Source organism: Epinephelus fuscoguttatus, linkage group LG9 (genome assembly GCF_011397635.1).
Source record: "Epinephelus fuscoguttatus linkage group LG9, E.fuscoguttatus.final_Chr_v1".
Taxonomy (NCBI): domain Eukaryota; kingdom Metazoa; phylum Chordata; class Actinopteri; order Perciformes; family Serranidae; genus Epinephelus; species Epinephelus fuscoguttatus.
This window is the reverse complement of record NC_064760.1, coordinates 6,748,709-6,767,440: the sequence shown is the minus strand read 5'-3', so window position 1 is coordinate 6,767,440 and position 18,732 is coordinate 6,748,709. Positions and strand designations below refer to the sequence as shown.

At 40.2% G+C, this 18,732-nt stretch overlaps 1 protein-coding gene across 1 annotated transcript in view; it reads right to left on the bottom strand.

The window, feature by feature from the left end:
* Positions 1-781: 781 nt before the first annotated feature.
* Positions 782-18,732, bottom strand: part of sec24b (SEC24 homolog B, COPII coat complex component) — a 41,756-nt gene continuing 23,805 nt past the window's right edge. The window contains exons 12-24 of the mRNA XM_049586520.1: positions 18,316-18,434; positions 16,721-16,776; positions 16,392-16,598; positions 14,315-14,438; positions 13,041-13,199; positions 12,745-12,918; positions 12,455-12,565; positions 12,028-12,203; positions 9,692-9,829; positions 9,122-9,226; positions 6,531-6,623; positions 5,798-5,901; positions 782-1,834 (exon numbers count right to left, since the gene is read on the bottom strand). Of these exons, the coding sequence (XP_049442477.1) occupies positions 1,720-1,834; positions 5,798-5,901; positions 6,531-6,623; positions 9,122-9,226; positions 9,692-9,829; positions 12,028-12,203; positions 12,455-12,565; positions 12,745-12,918; positions 13,041-13,199; positions 14,315-14,438; positions 16,392-16,598; positions 16,721-16,776; positions 18,316-18,434 (1,681 nt within the window). The 3' untranslated portion in view covers positions 782-1,719. The remainder of the gene's footprint in view (positions 1,835-5,797; positions 5,902-6,530; positions 6,624-9,121; positions 9,227-9,691; positions 9,830-12,027; positions 12,204-12,454; positions 12,566-12,744; positions 12,919-13,040; positions 13,200-14,314; positions 14,439-16,391; positions 16,599-16,720; positions 16,777-18,315; positions 18,435-18,732) is intronic.

Genomic DNA, 18,732 nt, shown 5'->3' with positions numbered 1-18,732 from the left:
AGCTAGCTACTGAAGATATAGCCTACTGAATGTATACACATGCTGCTTTTGCATTTTAATGATTATAACAGTGAAACAAAGACCGACCCTGCTGTACAGGAACAAGCAAAGTTTCCCTTTATATTCATTGTCTTGTGTGGCGATCAGCAGTGATGTGGTGGTTCACTTTTACACCGTGATCTGTAGTCTATAGTTCGGCTTTAGCTTCTAACTATCTTTGTCTTTTTAACCTGTTGTTGCTGCTGAGTCAGTTTGACATCCTGGATATATCCTTCAAACACAGACTGTAGACCCCTCTGTCTGCTTCCCTCTGGAATCACGCTGTCATTTTTCCACAAATATAACTCTGACAGCTTGTTGGACCATCACAAAGGGGCGGGTCTGAGCGAAAGGTCAGTTTGTGGGGTGACATTTTCTTTCAAGCATGCCTATGTTTTCAGTTATTTCAATGAGAAATACAGACCCACTTCTTCATTCAAATACCCGTGAATAAACCAATTTTTTATGAATTCAAATATTCTCCCTAGTTGAGGTTTTATGCTACTGTAAAATGTCATAAGATCTATTGAGATGTGAAGAGACGGAGTGACGGATGATGTAAACATGTCGAAACATGAGAGCAATTAGTCAAAGTCCTGAAAAGTCACATGATGTCATCCTGTTTCAAAGATAAAAGGCTGTTTGTGCCGGCACACTGTGGGAACACTGGGAAACCGTTGAAAAATCAGCATAATAAATCCTGTCATTTTTAATGTCACTGATGGCACCATGACATGAAACAAGCAGAGTTCTGTTTTTCTTCTTTATTTAATAAGCTGGTTCATAAATTATCGCACATAAAAGATTCTTTTTCAATAGTTACAAAGTGGATAGCAACTTCAGTTAGCGCCTGGAAAAAATAAAACAAATTAGAATAAGATTGTTGACAGTGTGGGGAAGTTTTTGAAGTTTGATCTCGACAAATCAGGAGTTCACACAGTGGAGGAGAGAAGAGGGAGCCAACAGGGGGGGTTTCAACATCCAACCACTGTCGAAGTATATTCCCGTTACGCAGACGGTCGTCGCCTGCGGTCAGAGGCTAGCAGCAAATAAAACGGTGACATGCGTTTCGTATTTCATGCCGAAAAACAACAGAAGGAATGCTTGTTTCTGTTCTCCAGTGTATTCAAAGTAGTCTTGAAATAAAACCGAGGGAGTGTGTGGGGGGGAATAAATTATAAAATAATAACAATAAAAAAAAAAGACAGCACTAGCTACATGTGAGGCTCACAAAAACAAAAACAAACTAAAAACGTGTTGAAGTGGCATCTTCTTGGCTCGACTTTCCCGTTCTGTTCTCTGGAGTGAAGGGTGTGACGAGACGGGGGTTTGACAGTGGTTAAGAGGCAGCGAGGAGCGCGTTCGTTCAATGATTCATTTTGAAGTGGAACAAATCCCTGTTCTTCATTTATTTATCTCTGTAAATCTTTATTCCTTTTCTAAAACCGTCCTCTCCTTCTGATGATCAAATCCCGGCTGAGTGACGAGCCTGGAGGTTGGATTTGTTTAATAAGACTGTTTGGAGGAACAGGAGGAAACCCACCTCGCTAAAACTGGTCTGAAGGAGCGATGGGTGTCCGTCGTTTCTAACGCTAGTTTTCACTCTACGAGGCCGAAATCCTTTCTTGCTCTGGTTCCAGGATTCTAGCGGCCAAAGTTTCTCTCTGGTTTGATGGGAGCCTACTTGGACATTTGCTGCTGAATGTGCTGCAGGAACTCGTGGTACGAAGAAGCCGACTCAGACCGATCCTCCACCAGCTGCTGGAAGAAAGAAGCTTTAACCGAAGCATCGTCCCTGCAGGAGAAAAAAGACAAAGAGGAGAGAGTCAGAGGGAGCTAGCCTGGCATCAACAGACCAAATTACAACGTGACTTAGTCTTGAACCTTAGTTCATTTTCAGTTTCCAAAGGACGTTATCAACAGTCGTGGAACAAAATGTCTTGGACACAATTGGACAGAGCTACAACCAATCAAAACTAAACGTGATGTAGCGCTGAGTGACAGACCAATGTTAACAGACAACAACTTGCAGAGGTGAGCTGTGATGGTGTAGCATTAATATGTCTGTGAATGAGTGTTGCCATCAGAATCTGAATACAGTACTTAAACAGAAAGTTCCACATTAGCTTGTTTTCCATGCCTCAACAGTGCTCTTCTTTACTGAGCTAGGCTTATGTTCGCCCTCGTGTCTCCTCATATCCGGTATACCTTAAAACCAGTATACTGCTTCAGTCACAGCTTTTACGTGTTATTTAATGTTTAACTATTCAAACAACCTTTGTCTTTGGGGGCAAACTTCATGTTTCAGTTATAATGTAACTGCATCTTGTCTCCGTACGACTGTCTAAAGAAATCTCATTCAACTCAACACAACATTTGTCATCTGTCAGAATGATGCAAACATCCTCAGCCCATTTGTACGGACATCAGCCGCCCTCCCTGCGACATTGTGGTGTAAACATGCGTTGGAGCAACAATGCAGCGCCACAGAGGAGGCGAGAGAGGAAAGAGAAACAATGCATTCCCTGTGGAAGCCCTCGCCACCACTGTCAATCAGTGACCTCACTGCTTACTATGTGTTTACACTGGAAATATTTTTCTGTCAACCTCAGACTGAAAATGACTCCAGTGAAACACAAAACCAGCCACACCCTGTTTCTGTGTTGTGCCAGTCGAGAGCAGATCACTGGAAATGTGAGTAAGTTTTTCAGAAAGCAACAATAACTATGATGCCGTCAGCTTTTGTCTTGAACAGATGATCACAAACTCAGACGGTCGGTGATGTTTATGTGACAGCCACTTCCTACTGATGTGAACTGGACATCTAAGTGTAGGCAGCTAATTATTGGTTTTCACACAGGTTAATCTTTTGGGAAATTTTGGTGGCCTGGTGGTAGATACAAACCACATAAAGTCGAATAAAACTGCAGCTTCTTTAGTTTGATTCCAGGAATCTGTGTTGCATGTCACTCCTCTTTCTCTTCCTCATTTCCTGTCACCACCCTCCTCAAAATAAACTCAACCTGTTGACAAGTTTCTGATTAATAGTTCACGCTTCATTTTTTTTTTTTTTTTTTTTTTTAAAAAGGGAAACATGTCACACTTCCTCAGAGCAGGGCTGCAGCTAACGAGTATTTCAGTCGTTGATTAGTCTATTTATTATTTTCTCGATGAGTTGTTTGGTCAATAAAATGTCGGAAAATTATGAAAAATGTTGGATCAGTATTTCCCAAAGCTCAAGATGACATCCTCAATTGTCTTGTTTTGTCCACGACCCAAAGATATTCAGTTTACAGTAACAGAGGAGTAAAGAAACCAGAAAATATTCACATTTAAGAAGCTGGAATCAGAGAATTTTGACTTATTTTTTCTTTTAAAATTTACTCTAACCGATTAAACAATGCGTCCCCTGCACGCAATGATCACTGTGAGGGAATTAAAGTTGATCTTAAAGGATAGAGAAATTCGCTTTTTTAGTTAATGTGATTGTTCCTAAAGCATTTTAGAAATTGTACCCACATCATATTTGTTCTTGTCCCGGACTTTGTATTCCATGTTAATCGGATACTGTGGTTTTTTTATTCATTTGTTGTGTGTGACAGTTGTATATGCTGCCCTCTTGGCCAGGTCACTCTTGAAAAAGAGATTTCTCATCTCAATGAGGCTTTTACCTGGTTAAATAAAGGATATATATAATGTCCCCTGTTGCAGCTCTACCCCAGAGCCAAGGATGCAGTCAAATTAGCTTGTTAAGTTAGCTTGAATAGGTAGTAGTAGAAATTAGCTTGTTATGTTAGCTTGAGTAGGTAGTAGCAGAAATTAGCTTGTTACGTTAGCTTGAGTAGGTAGTAGTAGAAATTAGCTTATTACGTTAGCTTGAGTAGATAATAGTAGAAATTAGCTTGTTACAATTCTACAAATAGTCCAAAATGCAAATATATTAAATTTGCAATGAGCTAAGGCAGAGAACAGCAGCAAATCGTCACATTTTGTAAACTAGAACCAGAGAATGGTGATTTTTTTTTTTCTTTATAAGTCTAGTTCCACCTATTGGCTGCATCCATGCCATCATAAAGGATTATGGGAGTATGAGGGCAGTGATGTTTACAACATTTGAAACTGACGCATCTATTTTCTTACGTAAAAGAAGTATAAATGAGCCCTAAGGCCTTCCTGCCCCAGACACACCACTGCAGATGGCTCTTATCTCCGCTTTTGAATTTTTTCACTGCAAAATATATTTTCAGTTTTTCATATTTAGGTATTTTGGCATCGTAACTTGACAGCGATTCACTGGAAAACAAGTTGGTTTGAGACTCATTTTGGGTGCAGTGAAGAACAAAGTGAGCATTGTGTGGTGATTTTGGAGCTCCAAAAAGAAACAACAAATAACAACCTGAAGGTATTTCATATTTCCTTGTTCACATGTTTACCCACAAGATAAACTTTAGTGATCCCACACAGGGAATACAGCAGCAGAAGAACTAAAGGTAATAAATACAAAGCTGCTTTTATCCTAATTGTTCTCCTTTCTATTGAAGCTCAATCTTCGAAACTGTGACACTACAATGTCGTCTGATGCTGGACCCTCCTGATTTTTGGCAGTTGGTAACATTCGCGATAGAGGAAGTGAAACTCAGTGTGCTGTTAGAGTAATTTGAGGTCAACTTACAAAACATATGTCCAAATTTTGAACATTGCAGGGGACCTGTTATGCTTTTCCTTATTTTCTGTCATAAGTTTAATGGTAAAATGTCAGATGTTAGTGTTAAATGTGGACAAAGTTTCAAATAATGAGGTAAATGTATGTAAAAGTGATCACTGTGAGCAAAAACCTGAGGCTTCAGACCGTTCTGAACACTCTGTTCCCAATGTGTTCTCCTACTTTGGCTATGAGATGACGTCAGATTGTGACATTACATACACTGCTACATGTAGCCACATGTTAACATCAGGGAAATCCTGGTTGCTGATGTTGTTAATTTCTCCCCGATTTCGCATCCTACTCCAGCTGGAACATGTCCAGTTGTGTGAAAGTGATGCTATTCTCATTCCCCAGCTGCAGAGACACCAGGATGTGGAAGACTCTGAAAAACTGACCAGTCAGAGCCAACTGGGCTTTCTCCTAAGAGTGGCTTAAAGAGATAGGCGCTACAACGAACATTTCAGACAGAAGGTGAATTGTTCTAGCACAGATAGTATGAGGAAAATAAAGGTTGTTTTTGTTGTTGTTGTTGTTTTTTAACAATTAAAGCATATAAAATGTTCTAGTGGACCTGAAACTGTCCCGCGCAAAGATAAAAATGTATTAAAGATACTTTTGGCAAGTAACAGGAAAGCCATAACCTGCAAATGGTTGCAAGTTGATCTTCCAACATTGACCCAATAGTTGGGGATTATTAACGAAACATAATGTATGGAAAGACATTTATTTTGAGGCTTGAGATGTAAATATGTATAAAATATTGGGAGAAATGGATTGTGTATAACCACTGTTGAGAAAAATGACACTGTATGCCAAGATGTAATTGAAAAATGTGCTGTGATTTGACCTTGTAACACCCATGACCACCTAATGTTCCTAAATGTTCCAGTGGAAACCCAAAATGCAAGTATGAACCTGAAAATGAGCTTTAAAGAACCAACAAAAATGGAGAAACAGCCTCTCAGACGTTCTTAAATGAAGCATGTGGCTGGTAGACGCTGTGTGACTGTTAGTTAAAGTCAGATGGTAATCCAGATGTGTGGTGGTGCTTACTTGACGACGTGTATCATGGAGCTGAACGCTCTGTTGTCCTGCAGCCAGTCGAGGAACGCTCGCACTCTCTCAGACAGAGGAGTCTCCAGCTCAGGAATGTGACTCTGGGATTCATAGAGACAAGAAAGAGAGCAGAACCAGAACATCAACAACATTGTTTTCACTGCTGTGTGTCTCAGATTAAAAACAGATAATGTAGGTTCACGTCTCGGCTACACAATAAGGTCAACAGAAATATGCCTGTGGTTTACAGTGTGGGGTTGGTAGGTGGCTCTGGGATGCATCGACCCCCATCTAGAAAAATACAATAAGCAGCATAAACAAGTGCTGACGGATACTGTTTGTTCTGGATGTCCCCATCGCGCCCATGCTGTGGTAATGACAGAGCTTTCTAGGTAGCTGCACCAGCAAATTTTGTTTTGCTGCACGAGTTGTTTTCTTTTTTTACAACACAGAGAGAAATGCAGCGTTCTTTCATTGTGAAACAAATCTCTGACTCACAAATTAGGGAAATATGTACAATGCTGCATTGCATCATTCATGCAGTAACTGGGCGGTGGTGTGTAAAACAATACCACCATTTCCCCAATCGCAGTTATTCTCTGTTATTTCCTGACATGTTGGACGTGGGTGAAATCTCCTCCTCAGTATAAATGCATCAACTTTCACCCACTTTTTAAAAGGATGGACATCTCATTTTGAAATGCTTGTATCCAGTTACAGTGTTACTGACCATGTTGGGGGGTATTGAAGCGAAGTTGGGGCAGCCCAGAACATCTCGGATAAACATCTCGTTGCAGCATTTGCCGATCCACAGATAAAACACCTGCACAGACAGAAACAGAGCAGCATCAGCACAGAGTATCTGATCCTCCTGATACAGATTATAGACCCTGAAAGCTGCACCCTGAGAGTTCAACTTTTGGAAACGCAGTAATCATAGCTGGCAGATATCTGTCCCTTCTTCAGTAAATATCAGTCTGTGGTAAATATGGAGAAGATATAAAAGTTAAGCATGTTAGTGCAGGGCTTTACATCTGTCTCACGGACGATAAGCTAACAAACAAATGCCGCCTGAAGAAGATCAGCTCTGCACTCAGGACTTCAGGTAAATAAGATATGATTCGGTGCTTGTTAAGGTTACTTTGCAACCTTAGATGCATCTCACCTCTGCGCCCTGAGGAGTTGGCACAGAGTAGGCACGAGAGTAGCATCCGGCACCTGACCTTGCACTTTCCAGGTGGTTGAAGACGCGGCATGTGTACGGCCCCGTAAGCATAAATAAAAGTTAAAGGCTGAGAAAAACATCTTGATGCCTGGTTCAGACTACACGATATCAGCCCGATCATAGCCCCACCCTGCCATCATAAGGTGCCAGTTTAGATCGGAAATGACAGTGGGCACCGGCTGTGTCAACAGATGTTTTTTAAACCATGTAGTGTGTCATAGTAGTCAACAATTCACTCAAAACTAGGAGTGGGACAAAATATTGATTGGATTGATGGAGCGTATTATTTTCTTTTGTGACACGTTATCGTTACACTGGCACCAGATATCAATATTGTTATTAAAATGGGCTCTTAATGGGTTCCCCTGACAATTTAACTCACTTCATGACTTCTCGTGATGGTGCTTATCTAATAAATGAGAGTAAAGTGACGCAAATTAACTAACTTGCAGTGAAGAATAAACACAGGGGGAAAATGGCGGACAGTGCGGACAATTAGCAAATTGAAAGTCTGCGCCCACATCGGCTTTACCAACACAGACAAAATCAATAAAAACTATGCAAGTCCTGTAGTATCAAAGTAAAGTAGACGGGCAATACAACGAACATGGTTAGCCACCTTCTTATCATCCTGATCACGTCTTGAGAAAAATGACGAACTCTACGACAACAGTACGTCAGCCTACAATGAAGATCGTGTGTGTGTTTGTCACAGAAGCACTAAGCTAAGATTCCGCACTTTTTTGTACATTGTTTTATCTCAGTTGTCAAATTCTGTGAAACTGACGCCACAATGTAGGAAATTAACACATAATTCTTTTCTCCTTCAGTTACACAGACATGCTGATGTATCGTAGATAGTTTTCTTGTGATGTATGAAGTTTCGCAGAATCTTAATACCATCACGGTAAGCAACAGATCCTGACAGTATCATATCGTGAGTTACTCTCTGATTCCCACCCCTACTGACAGAAAGTCTAACATAAGAATTTTTTTGGTCCACCAATATGTTCCCTCATGACAAGTTCGTGACTAGGCAAAAGTCTGACACAGACTGAATAAGAAATGATGGCGGTGCCCATAGTCGCAGCGACCCGGAGCTCTCCCTGCTTTAGCAGAATTAGAACTTATACACCCAGAGGCTCTGGTTCTATCCTGGAGATTACACGCTCAGTGGTACGCACAATGAGCAACAGATCCAATGAGAGAAAAGGCAGGCGTGGATGTAAGAAGGAGAAGCGCTCTTTAACAGTAAACATGGCAAAGTGAGAAAGAAAGGATGAGACAGACAAAGATGTTGCTGGTGCTCCAACACAGCCAGAAACATAGACAACCCTATTGTTTGTTTGCATTCTTGTTCCTGATAGTCAGTCCCCGGCACCTCCTTGCCAGTGACATCAGGCATTGTGAAAGACATAAAGCTCTGACGAGTGGTCGTGGACCAACATATGGTCTGTCATTTGTCTCAGCCAAGTCACGGCAAGATTTCATGACTCTATAATCAAAATATCATGTAGTCTGAACCACTGGGGATTGTTTATTACAAGTTGAACACTCATATGAATATAGTTAGGGTGTAGCCCTCTTTGTAAGTTAAATATTGGGTTTTCAAGACCATTAACAAACAGAGTAGCACCTCATTTCTTTTTTCTGAAATATTTCTAATACCTACAGCTACCAACCAGGGATATAACTGTTCATAACTGAGATTGAGTGTCTTTAGATTAAATTATTTCTTGTCAGAAAATTAATTATTTAGTGTCTTCTCTGTACATTACTTCTGTCGGGGTTGAAAGTCCCCTTAAAGTAAATCATGTGACATTAAAATTCAACGCAAGGCTGCTGTTGTTAATGACACAATGAATATCCACACAAAGGCTAAACCACTCTTCCCCCAAGCCATCACTTTTCCTTTCTACATCCTTCCTGAAATGTTTTCAGGAGTGCACAATTCTCAACACTTGTTAAAGGAAACAAAACAATCAGACAGATTTATGGTACAGAAAGAAAAACCATCGTCTCTGACATTCAGTGGAAAACCCTTAAAGAACTATGGCTCTGTTGAGTGTTAGCAATAAATAATAGTGAGAGCTTACGTTGCCACAGTCCATGAGGAAAGCTCCATCTCTGCTCACCCTCTCAGCAGACAGGTGGAGCAGATGAGGCTGGGGAACCACTGTGTCGTTCAGATGGAGCGCCCCCTGCAGGAGAGCCACAAATAATGCAATGAATTAGTTGGAGGACACTCCAGTTTGTTCCAAAGTGCACTGAGTGTACAGAGCAGGAAGTTCAAGTGCAATAATTACATTAACTCTAGTGCAATAAATAAATTCTAGTGTTCTCATCTGCGGATGTTTGTTTGCTCAAGTTGGCTTCTTGTTGTGGATCAGAAGCAGTGCTCCTAATTTTATTGTTCACTGTACAAAGACAATAAAGTCTGTCTATATATAGAGTAGATTTATTATACTCCACACTCACAGCTCCAAAGGTCTACAGGTAAATTTGTTACTAGAAAACAGGTTTTCAATTTATATAAATAATAAATCTGCATTAATTATTAAAGGCGATAAAAACTGTTAAGAAGTTTTTTTTTTGTCCCACACTTTTAAATAATAAATTAGCTCGTCACCCAAAAATAACCTGGCTCAGTCACATCTGCGTCCTACCTGGTCAGACATGTTGTCCAGCCGGTAAAGGTCAGGATGAACCATTCGCATCAGCTGCTGCAGCGGCTGCGTCTTGAACTCACACATGGCGAAGACCCGCTCGTCAAGCCGCGTGCTGGTGCCTGTCCGCAAGGCTTTCTGCAAAGAAATGAAAATCTTTTTAAAGTGCTTTTTGATGCTGCTTCTCAGTCACTTCATGCTCAGGAGCTGCAGCACGACACAGTTTACTATAAGTTACTGATACTGCAGGTTCTGACTGTCGGACATAATAAAAGCTCAGTTCTCATTTACTGCCTCTGAATGGATTTTGTGATCAGCCACTGAAGGATTTAAACATCTGGTTCGGTTCACTCGAACTCAATTTCTTTGCCCCTTCAGTGCGGTTCATTTGAGTAGGTGTGAACACAGCAATCACACTCACAACTGCACTAGAGTTCGTTTGTAACCGGACCGAGACCTGAGGTGGTCTCGGTCCGGTTACAAATGAACTCTGGTGCAGTTGGTTTGTGGTGAGAAGGTGTTCCGACCTGGATGTGAACCAACTGCAGTCACATGACACATTGTTTGGGTTAAACATGTTACATGTTACAGTCCTGGAGGATTATTAATGTGCACCTCCTCCTGTACTGCCTTAATATGCACATTCAGCACATCCAATGCATCAAAACATTGTTTTCTAGTTGGAGCCGCGCCTCGTTTTCAAACTGTATGCTTTGACTAAAATGAACAATGACAGCAATATAGTCCACGATGAGCAGCGCTAAAATCAACCTGCGTAGTTGTCCCTCCATTGTGACATTAGAAAGTGTCACATTTATCTTGCAAGTGTACTCTTCTTCAACGTTTGCTTTACTTCCTGGATTTTTCCCACATGGAAATTCTGACCAATCAAGAGCAGCTTTCTCACACAAGGCATTTGATCTGGTCCGCTTGTAAATGCTGCCATGAGAACACGAACCAACTCTAGGCAATTATACAACTTTGGAACAACATGAGTCCCTGATTCAGACCAAATGAGACGACTCTAGGTTTGAAAGCAGCCTGAGACAGATAGGCAAATTCACAAAAGGATGGCACAGCTCCTGCAGCCATTAAACCTGCACAAACGAGACAAAAAGAAACTGTGTAATTCTCAAAGCACCTGCAAATGGTGAAGTGCACCTCTAACTGTGCTGAAAGCATCACAGTATTATGGTATATGAGAGTATTTAGAAATCCTGACAGTATGGTTTTCAGTACTGCCACATACACAGACACTCCACTCTCTATTAATTTTATTATATATTTTGCACATCACACATTGCACACTAGTACCATCATAGTACACCATGATGAAATTTTGGGAAGATACAGAGGAATTATCAGCGTCTTCAGAGAAATGGTGGCAACTGAAGCACACTGACAGACTGCACCTTGTTGGTCAAGACCTGCAGCTCGAGGTTTTTTCAAGTCATATACATACTTGGACTTTTCATTTAGAAAACAGAAAGGTTTGTAGCATTTATGCTATCTGAAATGCAAAACTTTAAAGCTCTATTTATGTGCTCAGAACACAGAGAGGACCTTATAATTTTCAGGTGGCGATTTATACTTTGCCACATGGATAACTGCAATCAGACAAAAAAGGGAAAATTGCACACAACTGGGAAACTTATAGGCGTGTTTGAGCTGTAATATCATGAGCAGTAATATATGATACCTTATGTGAACTGGACCTTGAAACGGAGCAAACAGCAGATGCAAGTGATGTACAATTGGTGGTGCTATCAGCAGCTGAAGTGAATTACTTAGAGAGTTTTTATTTGACTGTTCAAGCACTTCAAAATACCGACTAAGTATCATTACAGTTTGATGAAGGTGGATTAAACTGTGACAGTAAACAGTCCTGATGACTCTGAGTTATTAATCATGACACAGTGTTTTAAATGTTTAGGGTGTAAACTGGTGTGGCCGGACCTGTGGGGGTATTTGTCTCAGATGACGCAGAGTGTGTGAGTGTCTGTGGACACACCCTGGATGTATGAAGGAACAAGTCCTGGGTGGATGAATACAGTCACTGAACATATAGAGAGTCTGTGTGACTGAAAACTCTGCATTTATTAGTGTGTGTGTGTGTGTGTGTGTGTAGAGGGAGGGGTGGTGATGATGTAAAATCATGAGTAAGGTTGTGTAATACTGATGGAGGGGCGGATTTTTTGTTACTATGGAATGTGTGTGTGTGTGTTTCCTGTACGACCTCTGACAGTTTTGTACATCTGGGTCTCTATAGGTGTTTTTCATCGTATGTGTGTCTAAAGCTAAAAAATTAATGTGTGTGTGTGTACTGACTGCCACACCTGTTTGAGCAAAGCAAGGATGTAAACGGGGAAGAGGCACATGGAAGCAGGGAGGACGAGGCCCGACTGCTGCAGGTTGGACACGTTGCTCTTGTAGGCGCTCACCAGGTCCACCACCGCATTCGTCAGGGCGTCACGAGCATCTGACAGGTTGGACGTTATCGACCGGTCGATAGCTGAAATATGCAAAAATATAAGATTAGATTGTAGAGTTTTGAAAAGGTGGTGAAACACTTGCATCATGAGGACAAATTATTTTATGTTTCTACAAATTTAGTTAGATTTCTATCTGCCAGGAGAATTTTTCTGCTCTACCAATTCTCATTATGCTCCATTAATCCCTGTAGTATTTATTTACACATGGACAAAAAGTTAGAGTAATGAATTTAAGAAGAATATGACAGCTAAGGGTTTATGCGACACTCACCCATGTCAGCTAGCAGACACGTGATGGCCTGAACATCAGCTCCAGCGTACACATCACTCAGCTGGTTGACCACCGGTAGACACAGAGTGTGCACCCGGATTCGCCTTTTTCCTGTCAGAATAAAGGGATGAGAAATCGCAAGGGTCACGTGTGAACATACAAATATTTGTAAAAAACATTTATTAATCCAATGAAATTATACGTCACATTTAGAAAATAAAACCTCGCCAAACATCTGAATTGAGCACTGATGCATGCAGTGTGAAGGCAGCCTTAATGTGTGTGCGTACCTTTACTGGAGGTGTAGAGCAGAGCAGCCTGGAAGCAGGCCAGAGACGAGTCCGCCAGAGAGTCTTCAATGGACATCTGGACAGCAAAGGCAGAGTCTGGGTTCACATTGGCCAGGGACAGCAGGTCGGTGGAGCGCACAAAGAAGTTACCGTGGAATGTGTGGATGGATAAACCTGAAGGCAGGAAGAGGACGGAAAATGTAGAGACAACACTTGAAAATGGAGCTTCTTTCTGTGTGTGTGTGTGTGTGTGTGTGTGTGTGTGTGTGTGTGTGTGAGTCCAGGCACTCAGTTACCTTTAGTGCATCGTATTCTCATGACCGCCTCGAAGCCGATCTTCCTGGTGAGGTAGCGCTCCAGATCTTTCTGGAACTTCTCCAGTTGAGCCGGGTTGTGGATGTAATGGAAGGAGGGGTAATAAAAGATGCTGCCCGCTGAATATTTGGAGATACATGCTGAGGAAGAAGAGGAGGAAGAAAAGTATATTTCAATATTCAAGGACTACAAGCTGTTCTGCCATGCTCCAAGAAAAGTCCCAAAATAAAATCCTCAGTTAATTTTAGCATGTTAATGTTAGCATTAGGATTAAATGGAATACTCTCTGGTAAATTTATTTTTGAGTATGACATTCTCACTTTCTGTGGGCTTGAAATGTGGCTCTGAAAAGTTTCTATCCTGTGTTCTCTGAGAAGTGAAGCTGCAATAAACTTGGACGATGCATTCTGCAGTCTGCCTGAGGATGTGGGAGCACAAGTGTTGAAATCTTTAATCGTAAACTTAAATCCTACCTATACAGCCAGGCCTTTTACTAAGAATGGTTTATAGACACGCTATTTTATTAACTCACTTTTTGTATCTATGTTCTAAATTTCTACTCTTTTTTTCTTCTATTTGATTTTTATTTTATTCTATTCTTTTCATGCCTAGTGATGAACGATTAGGTGACCTGACAGGAAACTGTTGGACAGATCAAGGCCCATGTTCATGCTGCTGGATGGTAAGGTTTATGGCTCTATTCACGGTTCTATTCTTATTGTAATTTATTTATATTATCGTTATTTATATCACTTATCTTTTATATTTATTTCTTATTTATGTTTATTCACTTTTTTTAATCTATTTTTTTTATCCCTCTTATTAATTTTAGTTTTGTCTTTTAAACCTATTCTATCTAGTTTTTGTCTCACTTTTTATTTTAATTACTGTCTATTTTATTGTTTTTAATATTTCTTATAATTCATAATAATTTTAATTCATTTATTTATTTCATTGTCATAATTTTTATTCTTATTTTGTCATTTTAATGTATTTTTACTGATTCTACAATCTAGTTTTTATTTCACACTGTTTTACTACCATTACTATTACAATAGTTCATGCATTGGCCTTAAATTGTTCAACTGTTTTTGACTTTTTTGTTATTTTTACGCTTTACAACTGTTCTGTCTTGTTATCGGCTTGTCAATCATCTTTGAAGCACTAAAACTGCATTTACCTGTATAAAAGGTGCTATATCAATAAGTTTGATCAATTGATTGAGGTTGAGCCTGAAATGTTGGTGTGTTCTTACCCAGCGAGGCGAGGTCAGCGTACTGGGAGCTGAGCAGGAACAGATCCACCCCGATTTGTTGCCCTGAGCAGTCCAGTGCAAGTTTCTTATAGAAGTCTGTGGCTGGGCCGAGGTGCTGAACTCCCTGGAAACATAAAGACTGATTACAGAGAGAAATCCTCCTGTTCCACTCTGTCGAGGAAGAAATCATCACCAACAGCTTTGGGGAGTTTTCCCCTAAAGCCTCCTGTGACATTAGATACACGTGTGTCATATTTGTATTGATTAACGTGTCTGCTAAATGATGTTTGATATGAAACGGATGCAGATTGAGTCAAGATTATGTTTTATTTCATTTCCGTGTTATCTGTCAGCCCCGAATCCTCATGACGGCACAGAAAACAGAGAGGTCAAAGCAAAAAAAAAAAATCACTTTCCCTGAGAGCGCCCCACATCTGTTCTTAGTTTGCATAATTCATGATGTTTGGACGCCACTGCTGAAACTTCTTGGCAGTTTATTCAGATCAAAAATAGAACCCAGATGATGCAGATCAATAAATCACAGTTTTGGGAGGAGGACGAAAACACCAAGGTTAGCTCAGCATCCATCATGAGTGCTCCTGCTCTACACTGAAACGTGAGATCCAATTATGAAGTTGTGGCTGGTCATAAAAGTGAGTTGTGGCAGGAGTATAAAAACAACACAGCACTGCCAAGACAATAAGTATAAATCCACACAGTGGGGGCTGAGAAGAGCCGCTCTTCTGCTGTATTCCATCTGTCATATGGTTTGGTTCAGGCTGCATAAATCACAGGGAACTAAGAAACACCAATATTTAGAGGTCGTGTTCTGGGTCATTGTATCAATCCAGTGCCTGTTGTTGTTCCTCAAACAATCAGCGTTGAGATTTCTATGAAAACAATTAAATGCCAAATTTAAAAATAAATATAGTAAAATATCGCTTTCTAGTCATCCGACCACTCAAAGCGCTTTTTCACACTATGAGCAACATTCACACACATTCACACACACATTCACACACTGGTGGCCAAAGCTACCATACAAGGTGCCACCTGCTGCTCAGTTTTTAACACACTCACACACCAATGGAAGCATCATCGGGAGCAATTTGGGGTTCAGTATCTTTCAGTATCTATCTTGGGGATTGAACCACTGATCTGATTAGTGGATGACCTGCTCTACCCCCCTGAGCACTGACAACAGAGTGGAAAAAATTTAATTTTCCCTCTAGGATTAATAAATAATGTTCACAGTAAAATGTTTGACTGTACATTTACAGAAAATTAGTGGCTACTTGCTGCTTTACTCTCACAGTAAATTACTGTCATTTTTACAGTAAATTGTTGAAAACTGACATACTGTGATCTCACAGTAGTTATGCCTGCCTGAAGTATACTTCCGTAAATTACTATTACTTATATTCACCTGCATGAATTTCACGAATAAATTCTGAATTTGGTTAAATCTCACAGTAAAAGCCTGTGAGGTGATAATAATGTAATTTACTGTGAAATATTACATACTGTAACTTCTTGGAAATCATTTGCAACGTACACATTTATTGATGTCCTCTTAGTTCACTTCATCCCCGTTACCCTCACCTAAAACCCTTGCAAAATAATGGTGAATTCCACAAGTGACAAGAAGTTATAGGAGGCTGTGTTATATCACTGTCATGAAGATGACAACTCAAAGAGAAGTAAATTCCTCACATTTCTAATGTGTCATTTTTGATGTTTTATAAAATTGACCGTGGGGACAAGCACACCACGTCAACACTGTTACCAAATTTAAAAAATAAAACTAAAGAATTGTTTACTTTTCACATTATCATTGATATTTTTAAGAGAATAACCTTTTAACTGATCTAAGAAAGTGACCCTGTGACCTTTTTTGGCTTGAAATATTCCAAAAATGTAATTGGCTGGTAAAATGGTGAAAAAAATGGAGGTACAAATCTAAAAACATGCTAAATAGCAGCAGCAACAGAAACTCAAACTTTACCACATCAAAAAAGAAATACATTAAAACTGTGATTGAGTGCTTACAAAACCATAAACACCCTCTCATTCATACCTTAGTGCTGGAGCGCTGGTTGGGGTCTTCCCTCGACTGCAGTGAACCGGCACCCAGCGTCGGCAGCTGGGTCTGAAACACCGAGACGCGGCCCCCAGTGGGCGACATCAGCTTGAAGGCGGCTTGTAACGCCGGGCCGAGGGCGCTGTGGGTCTCCCTGCTCTGGCTGAACATGCCAGGCAGCGACGTCAGCAGGTCCTTCACCAGCTGGAGGAGGGAAGGAGGGAGAAATTAAACTGAGAGAGGGGACTGAGGAAATAATGAGATAATAATGAGGAAAGGTGTTACTGTAGCTGTTGATGTTTCCATAAAAAAAAAAAAGGTTGTACCTCTTTGCTTTCCTTCAGGTTCACCATTAGACTGTCATGAGACGGGATGAAGATGTCTGGAAGTAACAAAAAACAGATGTCCAGATCACAGCAAAAATATTTATGGCAATTTATCACAAGACAAGCAGCATGATAGAACTTAATTTTTTTTTACATTATTGTAAAGATGTGGATAGGGTTTTACTTTAAATTAACGACATCTTTAAAATAATTACAGACATCATTAAGTGAGGGATAAATCATGGAAATTTGTAATTCATCCTTTGTCTAAATTAAAAAAAAAAAAATCAGTGTAAATCATCCTGTCTCTTCATGACCTACACGAATAACTTGCTCAGCTATATGTGAGTCGGCTCTTAATTACCAGGCTACATTCCAATATGTTAGTAAATTGTAATAGGAAATGGACAGGGGTACATGTCTCTATGCCCTTGCACATTTGTGCACGTTGGAGGTCCTGGTGGGACGCGGCTGTTCATTTCTGTGAAGGTCAGATGCTGCAACTAATCATTAGCATACAGACGTGTTCAGGGCGGGAGTGTCATCAAACGTGAAGTTTGGAGCAGATCGGACCATGTCTCTTGGAGTTACAAACCACTTCCTGTTTCATGATGAAACATGGAAATTTAATGCGTCGCCACGGTCACATGGTTTGATGAAAACTCAAGATTTTGGCAACTTTTCATGTCAAGTCTTTAGATGGTACAGACAAAATTTGAACGCGATCCGATCAAATTTCTCGGAGGAGTTTGTTAAAGTACACCCCCTGGAAACAGCCAAAAATGCACAAAAACTGCACAGTAAATTCAAAATGGCTGACTTCCTGTAGGGTTTAGGGTATAGCGCCAAGAGACTTTTTTGTACGTCAAGTTTTGTACACCTCAGTTAAGCCAGCTTCAGGGGCTACTTCATTGAAATTTAGTAAGGGGCACTACTGAATTTTTCTTTGCAACTGAGCACAAGAACCAAAAAGAAATCTAATTTATCACCAGTTCTGATGTTTGTGCAAAGTGCCATGAGTTATTAAGCATCATCCCTAAAAAAAATGAGATTCATTTGGGAGAAAATAATAATTCCTCTAGTTTCAACAGGGTGTAAAAATGTAGATATGAAGACTTTCATTCTGAGTTAGACTTTTGCTGTACTGAAATGGTACTGACTATAACTTTTAAAACTTGTAAACATGTAAAACCTTTGTGCATCCAAGAAGCACTCCATCCTTTTGACTGCTTTACTATTATCATTTATCATTTACTCGATAAGCTTTTATATCTTTTCTCAGCACCACTTGTTATGATTCTCATTTAATTAGCTCTCAACACACACTTTTTAAGACCTTTTTATGCCACTATCAATGAAATTTAAGACAAAACTTCTGATGGAAATACACACTAAAAGTTAAAATATTCTCTTTCCAAGTAGAACACATTGATGTCGGTGTAAAATGAACAGTATGGGAAAATGGCACTGATAATTTAACAAAGCAGACTGATTGCGTGATCCTCAGTGTATATTGTAAACAGCTGCCCCCAACTATTAATGGCTAAAAAACAAGCACATACAATCTTAAGTCTGATTTCTGTGGGCAGACGTACCGTCTATGTCCGACACCACCAGCATCTGTGGCTGGGACAGTCCCTCCTGGAGGTTATAGAAGTGGATGGTGTTGTCAAAGGTGAGAAAGCCCACCCTGGTGCGTGTATCCCCGGGCAACCTGGAGCACAAAACAACCCTTTGTCAGAACAGGTTAAGGTGGATATAGGGTTGCAGCAGCATTTTAAGATATACAATGATATGAAAGTTGACAGTTATCATACTGTGTATTTGCTTATCTAAGATAATGCAAAAAGAAATGCAGCTGGATGGAGAATCTCACATTTATTTTAGTTATTTCCCAAAGGGAGACTTTCTGCACATGCGTCCATTAAAGAAATACTTTCAAGTTTCTATTATACTTAGAAATCATTTTTACAACCAAAAATAACCTTCAGTTTCATTCCTTTAAGGGTCAT